Here is an 11,524-nt window from a genome sequence, read left to right as displayed (position 1 = left end):
CCCCATTATATGCAGATAACTTCGACGGGTATATCGAAATTCACTTAAAACCGGATATGGTATGACTGTCGTTACTGAAATTAACCGGCGTGTAATCGTTTTCCCCCAGCAAACTGTCGAATACTTTGAGACACCTTAAACGGCTGGCGGAGAGGTGCGAAATCTGCGTGTTTCTGGGACACTCGCATTACTCTTCGTGACTCGGCTTGCAGGGCAAGGTGCGAAATCCATATTTGGTCTCTGTTACGATAAATCTCATGCTAGGTAGAAAAGTATTCTCTCTTTTGTACTTTCATTATAATTGATATTGTTCGTTTTTTCTTATTCGATTTGTTTATTACCAAAGATTGTTGTGCCGATAAATCGAATCCTTTTTCGTTCGTTCGAAAAAAAAAAGAAAAAGATTTATACGAATAATATAATAAGCACCGATTTATCTTATTTGTATTATATATACATATTTCTAATATAAAAATTGTACGTATTATTTTCTAGAAAAGAAAGAAAGAAATAAAGAAAGAAAATGGTTTATTTCAAGATGACGTTCTTTTTAATGTTTCCAATAAGAGTCCCGTAAACTCGGCAACGACAAAATGATGACTGCAGTAGCAATTTGCAAAAACATCCCTCGTGAATCATTACGAACATATAGAAATTCAGTAAGAGATTGAAATTTCTTCCTGTTCCAAGCAACAACAGCACCAGCACCAGGAACAGCATCAGAGCAGCAGCTTTATTGAAATCCGCGAACTCACCGAAAGACGTGCTAATGAGCAAGACGAAGCCGCTGATTACAGAGCAGTGGAAAAGATGACTGGTTCGTAGCGATCGAGGTAGCGAATGGCGAAACACAGCCATTGGCCGTTTCGCAAAACGGGCTAAGTGGTAAAAGAGGACCACCTAGCGGGGACTCGCTAAATCTTTTTCCTTTAAGCTTTACCGAAAGAAAAAGAAAAAAAGGACATGAGTATTTTTAGATGGCAGATGTCCCCCGTCCCCGAATGATGACCCGCAGATGACCAAGAAAACGTTTGATATTCTTAAGGAAGTGGTGTCATAATCTTGGTGGTCTTTACCTGTCCAACGACGCCAGCTGTTAGAATTTACAAAAGCCGCAAGAACTTTGTGTATACAAATAGAAGAGCTCAGGGAATTTTAATGCCCGTACTTTCGCAGTGTCAGAAAGTTTTTAAAGAAAGGAGAGAGAGAGAAAGAAAAACGATTTCACGAACGTGGAATCATTCTCAGCCTAAAAGGCGGAATAATCTTGCAAAGGTGTTGAGCAGGAACTAATTTAATGATCTCTCACTCTATCATAGCACGACTTTACTTTTTTCTTTCCCCCCCCCCCATGGATTTTCGTGAGTCTTTAACGGACTGATAGATTTTTCAAGGAAAAGTTTTCTAAGCTGTTGAAAGTGATAAAAGCCATGGATAAGCATAGTTAAGTGTTTGAATATTAGATTAAAGTATTCCAACTACGACACTGAATTTTTTCTTTTCGTATCATTCTAATTATATAGCATAAGTTGTTCTTTATTGTAAGTTAATGTAGACGATTGATCGTTTAACTATTTTCTAAATTTATAACTACAACGATCATCCGTTTTGAAAAGCAAGAAAGAAAGAAAGAAAGAAAGAAAGAGAGTGAGAGAGATGAGAATAGTCACGTAAGAAAAGATTCGACTAAGAAACTATCGAAATAGAATTTCATTCAGTCACCCCTTTATCCGTTCATTCATTCACACGTTCGAAAATCTTGAATGGTTACGAGTCAAAACGCTTTCCGAGGGTAGGAATGAAATTCTTTGAATTTTTTTTTCTATTTTAAAATCCAACTCCTATTACTACTACTACTACTACTACTACTACCAATTGGATTTTCAGCTCTCGTCGGGAAGGAGTCCTTTTAAAAACCCTTTTCTACCTTACGGCAAATCTATATTGTAATTCGTTCGGAGTGCACAGTGAAAGAAAATATATCCATAGAAATAGGAAAGTGTACAATGGTTGACGTAGAAATTCGCTTTTCTTGCTAAATTCTTAGGTTTTCGTTGGTTCGTTACTTTGGCACAACCGCCTATCGTTGCCGCTTATCTCGGCAAATCCTACTCCCTTTTTCTCCTTCTTCTTCTAGTTTAAGAGAAAAATAGTAGCAGGTTTCATTGAGAGAGTAACGTGAAGAAGAACGATAGTAGGGAGCAATTTCGTAGGAAGCATTGACTGCGGTAAGGCGACACTTGGCTCGAGTGAATTGGCAGGAAGCCCGCGTCGCTTAACTCCCCCTTTCAATGAGATTATCATCGGTTCTTGGGTCCTCTTCTACGAGACACCGACTTCATTCTCCATTGTCAAGAGCTACTGTACCAACACGAGTTCCTCGACTATTCTACGATGCAAATGGCTTCTACGAAAGTCTCGAGGACGTCTCACCGGACTCCTCTAACTCTCCTGCTTTTAACTTTCAAACAACTTCTATGACTATGATGATTATGTGATCTTTGCCGATTATGTCATTGCAGTTTTATATTCAACCATTCGTTAACATTTTTCTTTTTCAATTAATTTTCCTATTTATCGCGAGGAAAATATATTATATTGTAATTTTATTTAACATTTTATCTATTTTTCTATAATTGAAACGAGATAATCTTTTCAAATAATTCTCTCTTTATTATTATTATTATTATTATTTATTTATTTATTATTATAATAATATATACCTCGTACGCGTGATTCTGATATATTAGAAAGTAGAATAAATAAATGTATACGTAGTAGAAGAGGTATTTTAAATAGTTCTTATTAGCTAGGACGATACTAAAAGTTTAACGTCGGTATGTCTTATATTTTACGCGTTTGTTTAGAGATTATTAACATACTTTCGTAGATTCATTTGCATAGAAGACGGCACGGCACGTAACAGGGTTCTAATAGACGAGGAACACGAAGTAGGCGGCTCTCGGTGTTTACCATGAACTCTCTCGCGATTAGCTCATTTAGCGACTGGTATCAACTGACCGCATAATCATCGTCGTATGAACTGGAATAATGCTTACCGCAACAGAGAGAAAATTCTCTCTCTCTCTCACTCTCTCATTTTCCTCTCTCTAATTTTCCTCTCTCTTTCTCTTTCTTCTAACTCGCACATGTTCTCTCGAGACTAAACGAATTAGTGGTGCATGCAACAACTATCACATTTTACTTTTTTTTTCTCTACTCTTTTTTTTCTATTTTCTATTTTCTTTTTTACTTTTTCGTTTGAACGCAAACGCGCACACGAAGAGGAGAGACACTTTCCGATGTTCATGGTTGGATAAGAGGTACGTTGCCCCGTGTACACTTATCGATTTGCACACGGTGTCCCACACTTTGATGTTAAATAGCTCGACCTCGTGTAATTAGCTTATTGCTGAAATTAAAATTTAACGCGTGCTTCCTATCTAGCTCTTTTTTTTTCTTCTTCTTTTTTTTTTTTTTTAATTTAATTTTACGCATTTCGGTATATATCCATAATATTATATATTGTTATTGTAAAACGAATCGGATAAATTGACGATAAAATTATTCGTTTTTAAAACGTTGATTCGATTGATTAACTAATATTATTAAAATCGTATAAATAATCTAATCGCTATACGATTACAACGACAACAACGAGATTTTACTCGAAAGTTATTAACTTTCTCAAGAATAATCTTTATCTAAAACGATTCGAACGATCATAATCGAATACACGCGTCTTGTTTCGGATTAATCGAGCTTAAATCTTTTGTATGAGTTTGGTTCACACCGTGGACGTGTTAACGAGCACGTTGTCGCAGATAAAATCGTACAAGGTCTCGCGAGCATTCATGAATTATAATTGCACTGTAATTAATGGGAAGCAGGATATTGACAGGTGGTCCAGAATCACGTCTACTCTTCTACCAACCGTGTCCCGTGTTACGCACAGTTTCAACAGAGCTCTGTCCTTCCCTTCCACCCCATCCCATCCCATTCCCTTTCCCCAGGAATACCTCACCACTACAACCAAAGACGATTTTTTCGAGACTTAATTAACCCAAGGTGTTGTCCGCGTAATCACCGTTACCTGGCCGATCGATCTTAAAGGATATCCCTCCCTCTCAATCCTCCTTTTCCTCCCCCTCCCCACCTTTCCACCTCTTTTACCAACCCACTTAATTAAATGATTTTTCAATAAGATAAAAACAGAACGAACAAATTCAACTTCGACTTGTTCCTTCTTCTTGTTCCTTCTGCTTCTTCTTCTTCTTCTTCTTACGGCTCATGCTGTCTTCGAACTAATATTTTTTTTTTTTTTCTTACATTTAACTATGAAGGGACATCTCTTTGATTTAACGCTCATTCTCTTATTAATTTTTATAATTTGCGTATTACAAGGTACATCGAATAATAATGCGGCCTTTTAAAACGCACGAAATACAAAAATCATGAGTATCGTGATCTTGCGCTATTTCATAAATTCATTTTAGTCATCGTTTTAGTCGGAAAAAAGGAGATTTATCGGACTTATTTATAAATTCATACTATAAGGGCGGGGGGACAGGGGTGGGGATGGGTTCTTGTGTAATCTACGGAGATTAAGAGAAAGAGTTTGAGAATATTATTTAGAAGAAGTGAAATACGTTTTCTAATTGTAAAATTTGACTCCTGAAATTCTTCTTTTTTTTTTTTTTTTTTTCGTTTTTTTTTTCCTTTTCTTTTCTTTTCTTTTCCTTTCTTTTTTATGCTTTCAATCGAATTTTCTTTTTTTTTTCCTCGTCAATGCCCTAAGTGTACAATGACACGTTGATACACATCTACAAATGGTTTTCCTACTATGCGTATTTCTTAGATTAGACACACAGAAACCTATAACTCGGCATATTGGCCTTTAAAGAGCGAACGGGGGGACTGACTGTGGCATGGAAAAAGATTTTATTGAATATCTTAAGAGATAATTTTTTTTGTCTTTTCTTTTCTCTTCCTTTTCTCTATCCATTTTGTTTTTTTTTGTTTTTTTTTTTTTTTTTTTCATTTCTTTTCTATTCTCTTCGATTTTCCTTCCCTTCCTCATTTGAGAAAAAAGAAAAAGCGTGACGCGCGTTACAGTGCGCGCCGACGACGAGGGACGACGATTAATACAGCTAATATACCGTATAATTGTGTGTGAGTATGTATGAGTGTGTGTGTGTGTGTATGTATGCATATGTGTGTGTATACTTCGCCTAAAATTCGATTGATATCGGTAAATGATTTGAATAAATTCCCGTTAATAATATATCACAACACTTGTAACTTCATCACTTGATCTCATAAATATCGAGATTACCCTTGCGCCTTCTCGAACCCGACCAACTATTTTTCGTATTATCGTTAAATTCTATCGAACGTTTAACATTCGCACGATATCCTTTTTCGTAAGCGTTCAGATACAAGTTCTTTAAGAATATTTGATTATCTAGCTCGGATGCTTTGAGAAATCTCTTAGCACGGCTTTGCTGTTGAGCTTCCAGTTCGTTCAATGTAAATCCCTGAGCGTTGTTGTTCAATCCGTCCGCATCCTTTAAAGTTTCATCATCTTCTTTGATCTTAGATCTCGTTTGAAGACCCGACGACGACACGTTAGTCAAAGATAAAAGCTTCCTTTTTTGACGAGTAACATTCGAATCTTCCGATGCGTTTCTAATGCGTTTGCTACGATGCTTCGGTGCACCTTCCTTAACCGGAATCTCATTATTCAATACCAGATTGTCTTTGGTGGACGTAGTGGATGTTGTTACCACGGTTGTATCGTTAAAATCAATATCCGACGTTGGCGCTAGGAACGTCGTTGTTTCAGTTATTGACATTTCTTCCGTGGTATTTAATTTATTTTCTATGATATGTTTGAAAAATGCGTACATCTCGCCAACGGTAAACGCGGTACCATTTCTAACGGTGAACTTATCGATCTTCATTTTTTTGATTAATTCCTCAGTCGCGTTGCGTGCCTCCAACATAGATAATTTTTCCGACACGTAACTGTTAACAAAATCGTAAAAACCTTTGTAATAATTTTTCTTACGTTTTTTCTTATCCTTTGATTTTTTATTCTTATCACCGTGAGTTTGGCCGTTCTTTTTTCTCGACTCTTTGCGATTCTGTTTCTCGTTCCATCGTATAGATTTATTATAAAATCTCATTATTCTTTCGAATTCTCTTTTCAGTCTTATAAACTCTCTTTGATTTCTTATTTCGAAAACCGATCTACCCTTACCGGATCCGTTCTTCCTCGATTCCGTCAAATCAACGTGGAAGAAATTTTTACTCATAGCGTTTAATAATTCGTGCATGCTGCTACCATTCGTAATATTATTGCTCGCTTGTCTCGCATCCATGCGTTCTAATTTTTTATAAACCATTCGTAAGAAATCAACGATCTTTTCGTCGCGATTCCACGTTCCGTTACCGTGATTAGAATGTTGTTTTTTCCATTGCACGGATCCCGTTGAATTACTATTATCTTCGTTTTCTTTGGACGATCCATTGAAACCTCCTGGACGTTTTTCGTGATCGCGCGCCTTTATCGATTCCAAATGCAACAATTTTTTACCGACCTTCCTGAAAAACTCGATAAATTTCCTGTGAAAATGAGATAATACAATGGTTTTTTTTTAAATAATTATTAATAGATACGAGAGAGAGATAATTGATGAATAATTATAAGAATAATCTTACTTGTAATTAGCAGCAATGTCTTCCTCGGTGGCATCGGCTATCGATCTTCGACGTCTACTCCACCTCAATCTGGGATGCTGTCCAGGAATACATTTGGGTAATTCTTTAGGACTCCAATTTCCACCGATGCATGTAGCACCGTTAGGCCCTTCATCGAGAACATAACCCTTGTCACAGTCGTACATAATTTGTTTATTATTAACAACCTTTCGAACGTAAGGCCGATAATCGTAAACCCCCATGTTGCCGACTAGAAATACTTTTCCATTCTCAATGAAACCAGGGAACGGACAAAACACTTGAACGCAGTGAGGTATGTCGCCAGTCCAATTTCCATATTGACATTCGACAGAAATGGATGCGTTTAAAGGGCCACCTCCAACCAATTCAAAACCATCCTTGCATTTAAAAACAGCTTTCATACCGTGATCCGTCTTAGGAGCTATGACCATCCCGTTTTTGGGTGACTTTGGCATTCGCTTGCACCTGGCTGGCGAACAACTCGGTACTATTGACCAAGTCCCATTGTTACACACAACTGGCGTACTATTAGCTGCGAATTCGTAATTTTTAACGCAAGATACCAACAATCTTTCGCCGTGTTCTACAACTGTGACATTATTAATATGATCCTTCTCGTGACTGGCAACAGTTATATGTCCATTCTCGATTTGTGGTACGACGCAAGGAGCCAAACATTGTGGCAAAGGATAACGCCACTTTCCTTCCGCTTGGCAGACGGAAGATGCGTTACCTTCTAGTTTCATGTGATCGTTGCAACGGAAGATTATGCTTGCACCTAATCCAGTACCTGTCAATATCATCGACGTATATTCTACGTTAATCGCATTATCATAAAAATATAATCGTCGAATTTTGTTTTTATTTAAAGATAGATAGATCGAATGGTCCAGCGAACATTTGTGTTACCACGGGACACGGTTCAACGATGAAGAAACGCTTTAACCGAGCGTACCGATATAACCTAGCATATATGTGTGTATATAGTGGATATATTCGACTCACCTGCTTCGATATTTTCTATCCAACCGTTATAAAGAACCCCCGGCGAACCGCAATTAATCTCTTGACAGGTGGGCGTTTTTCCTGCCCATTTTCTATCTGCTCCGCAACGTCTGGTTGCCGCTCCCACAACAGTATAACCGTATTTACACTCGTAAGAGACTATCGAGTTATAAGCGTAGGAAGTAAAGACAGCTTTTCCATTTTCGGGATTCTCTGGTTTAGGACACTGTACGGAAGTTACCTAGAAATGTTACATTTTGGTTTGTTTTTTTGTTTGACTCTGATAATACTCCACGCTACGATCCAATTACTTTAACTCTTATCACTCCAACATTTTTTTTGCCGTATCATTTTACTCGACATTTATATTAATGAAATGACTATATAAGTTCGAATTCAAATAATTTCTTTAAAGTTGACCTAAACGCATGTTATAATATAATTAAAGTGAGAAGGGTTAATAAAGAAACGACGAATTTTCGTATCTCTTACTTGAACGCATTGCGGTGACTCTTTAGGCATCCATGTACCATCCGCCAAACATATTTTTTCAGCACGACCAATCAATTCGTATTCGTTTGCACAGTGATAGGACACGCGACAATCATACGTGTAACATTCACCTTAAGAAAATATGTATGAATAAAAGATTATCTATGTTGGAAACGTAACAATGAAAATACGTTAAAAAATTAGATAAATTAATTGAAAGAATTTCTTATTCGTTAGCAAATCAAGATTGATATTACGAAAGCGTGTATAAGAACATGTTCAATTTCGATGATATTCGATATATAGACAAAATATCAAAATAATTGATTATTTCAATGAAAACCCATATGTTTGAAGAAAATGGATAAAATGAAAAAAAGAAAAAACTATATCTTTGACATTTAATTTAAATGGAAATCTATATGGAAATGAAACGTACCAGCGTGCCATCCATTGGCGATGTCCGCCGGCGGACCACAGTTTTGTGGTTCGCAGGTGATATCGGGACCGTACCAACTGGCGATACCATTCATCATTAGACATTTAGCTTTCCGTGCACCGGTTGTGACATATCCATGATTACAATAATATTGGACCATGCTGTCGAGATCGTAAGTAGTTTGTTCGATCAATGCATTGTGTCTAGCATTTTTTATTTTGGGCGGTTGCGAACAGAAGGAACTTTGATCCTTCTTACAGGACGGCGTAGAACCAGACCAATGTCCATCGGCACGGCAAGTCCTTTCGGACAATCCAACAGTGAAGAAATCTGGATCGCAATTGTAATTTGCCCGACCACCGAAATATCGTTCGGTTATGGTCAAAACACCGTTTTCGATATTGTTTAACGGTGGACATTCTCTGTCAGGTTTGATGCATGACATACCACATGCACCGTCGCATCTACATTTCTTCTTCTTACTTTTACAATCCTCGTCGGTAGAACATTTTCTCAGGCACTTTTGACCCAATAGATCAGCTTGGTCCTGATCTCGTGGGCACATAGCGGACGGTGAATTTCTTGGATTCTTATAGATACGGCCGTCGTCATCGATCTCAGGTTTCGGATGATAACTTTCGTCATCGTCGTCATCGTCGTCATCGTCATCATCGTCATCGTCGTCGTCCCAATCGTCGTCGTCGTCGTCCGTCGCCTCGACGGTCGTTGCCTGTTGACGTAATTTAGACTCCGAGGCTAGAAATTGCAGGCACAAGAACAACAACAGGATAATAGCGCTCGGCTTCATACTTGTGTTCCCTTTTATTCGATCTGGGAATCAAAGAAAGTCTTCTTTTATACGTGTCCTCGCGTTTAACACTTTTATCAGCGATACAAAAACCAAACCGAACCGAACCGAACGAAAACGACTTGATTTACAACCCCGTCTGTTTCTTTGTTTTATTTTGTTTTGTATAAAGATACGTATTCCTCACATGACAATAATATTCGTCCCGGTTTATACCAGTTTCTCACTCGATGTCGAAACGTAAGTTCGACGACGCGAAGAGGATTATTATTCGTTCCATCTACTTCGACGTTTCGCGTCAGACGCGTTCGAGTTCAAACAATCCAGCGATGGGTTTTCAAGCTCCCGCGCAACTCCCCAAGACACCAAGGACGCTTGCTGGCTCTGCTGTTCGTCGATTCTCTCACGAGCACGACTATTAATCGAGTCTGCCTCTGTTCGCCGTCCGAGAGGATTAGGACGCTTGCCCGGTTTCCTCTCTCGCTTCCACCCTCTCCTTTCCACCACCACCCACCCCCCCGTATTCCCCCTTTTTTACTTTATTGCGCGAGAACTGCGCTCCTGTGCTGTGCCGGGAATTCACGAATATTCGCGCATCTTTCCACGCGCATTCTGCCTGTTCAATACATCTCCCAGGTTTCCTGGAACTTCCAGCAGATGGCACGATAGGAGTATGCAACGCAAGGGGTGGAAAATACAACCCCCTTTTCGAGCGACTGCTAACCTCTTCTACTAGCTAGTGGTGATCTCATCTAAGAGACGACGACTCGACAGACTGCCACGAGGATATCAACTCTATCCCAAATGTCTTAGGTAAACTTATATCGAATGTGTTCAACGTTATATATTATGATTATGATGAAATATTTATGAAATGTAAAAGCTTTTCCTCGTGGTCTTCAAACTTGTCTTCGATATTTCTATATGATATGTGACAGAGTTATATATTATATAATAAAGTGCTAGCAAAAGTTTCCTATCCGACTTTAAAATTCAATCTCAGTTTCTATAATGTTTTGATGAAAATTGATCTATTGATATCTCTGCCTTTCTATATATATATGTATGTATGCATGCATGCACGTTTTATAAGATTCATTCAAGAGGTCAAACATTTCGAAGATTTTTCAATCCGTCGAGACGGCCGATGAAAAATTTACGCGTTTGACTCGCGTGGGTGTAACGACGACCGAGTGGATCAGTTTTCATCCGGCAAAATGAAAAAATTCGATCTTGTTAGTCGTCGGCATACTACGATCGTAATCGTAAGATTCTGAAGTTAACTCGGCGTGTCGTTAGTGTAAGCTCGTGTTAGCTATTGTCTTGATAACGATCGTAATCAATCGGTGTGCAGTCGTTGGTTGGTTTGTTGTAGATGTATCGCTGAGGTACGCCGTAGGTGATCCGCCACGGAGCCAATCTCCTGTATCAGCATCATCGTTCCATCGCCGTCCACCTTAGAGATGTCTTCATTTGTCTTATTCAAATGAGATGCCGTGAGAGACGGTCTTTAAGCGGCTTAAAGGAATAAAGCCTTTCAGATTGTACCATGAAAGATCGGAGCAATAGTTTGCAATATTGATCAATATTCTAGAGCCCTTTGTTGGCTAGTTTTTTATTTATGAAAATATTGTGTAATGTGAAGGCTTAGCAATATCGAGAATCGAATAAATATCCATTTTTAATCTATGAAAGTAATCTAAACGTGTAACCTCTCCATTTCTTAATGTTATTCATATCTCTAATAGAAAAGAATATATTATCGGAATTAGATTTTCTTATTTCTATTTTCTAAAATGTTATTGTAAGATCGTTAGAAAAGGTCTTGGTCTAATACCCTAGCGGCAAAACGTTTAGTGTATCCTGAAAGGTAAGCTGAAACCGGTAGCGTTTGCAATTAATAATAATTTATTGCAAGACGTTCATATGGCCGTGAGCTTTCTCGTGTAAGACTCGTACGATGAAGAAGACGACCGACCGACTACTACTCTTCTTCGCCTTTGGCCAGATTTTCTTTCTCCCGGTAAAAGAGAACG

General features: G+C 38.2%; 1 protein-coding gene and 1 long non-coding RNA gene across 2 annotated transcripts; one reads left to right on the top strand and one right to left on the bottom strand.

The window, feature by feature from the left end:
• Nucleotides 1-4,744: 4,744 nt before the first annotated feature.
• On the bottom strand, nucleotides 4,745-9,920 carry LOC106790077. The gene is made up of 5 exons (XM_014754753.1): nucleotides 8,681-9,920; nucleotides 8,242-8,372; nucleotides 7,750-7,990; nucleotides 6,724-7,534; nucleotides 4,745-6,627 (listed from the first exon to the last, which is right to left on the bottom strand). Exons 1-5 carry the CDS (start codon nucleotides 9,486-9,488, stop codon nucleotides 5,307-5,309), a joined length of 3,312 nt encoding a protein of 1,103 aa, XP_014610239.1. The 5' UTR covers nucleotides 9,489-9,920; the 3' UTR covers nucleotides 4,745-5,306.
• A 132-nt stretch (nucleotides 9,921-10,052) lies between these two features.
• On the top strand, nucleotides 10,053-11,170 carry LOC106790078. The gene is made up of 2 exons (XR_001382051.1): nucleotides 10,053-10,301; nucleotides 10,864-11,170. It is a non-coding gene; the product is annotated as an uncharacterized LOC106790078 (long non-coding RNA).
• Nucleotides 11,171-11,524: the final 354 nt, after the last annotated feature.

Source organism: Polistes canadensis, unplaced genomic scaffold, assembly GCF_001313835.1.
Source record: "Polistes canadensis isolate GaletaPanama2010 unplaced genomic scaffold, ASM131383v1 scaffold_213, whole genome shotgun sequence".
Taxonomy (NCBI): domain Eukaryota; kingdom Metazoa; phylum Arthropoda; class Insecta; order Hymenoptera; family Vespidae; genus Polistes; species Polistes canadensis.
Note: the sequence above shows the minus strand (reverse complement) of the source record. Positions and strands in the feature narration are given on the sequence as shown.

Bases quoted from the DNA above. Each gene is read 5' to 3' on its own strand.
- LOC106790077 (XM_014754753.1), bottom strand. From the start codon at position 9,488: ATGAAGCCGAGCGCTATTATCCTGTTGTTGTTCTTGTGCCTGCAATTT. The intron at 7,991-8,241 runs GTAAGAGATACG...TAACATTTCTAG, and splicing joins AGTCACCGCAATGCGTTCAA to GTAACTTCCGTACAGTGTCC. The intron at 6,628-6,723 runs GTAAGATTATTC...TCATTTTCACAG, and splicing joins GACATTGCTGCTAATTACAA to GAAATTTATCGAGTTTTTCA.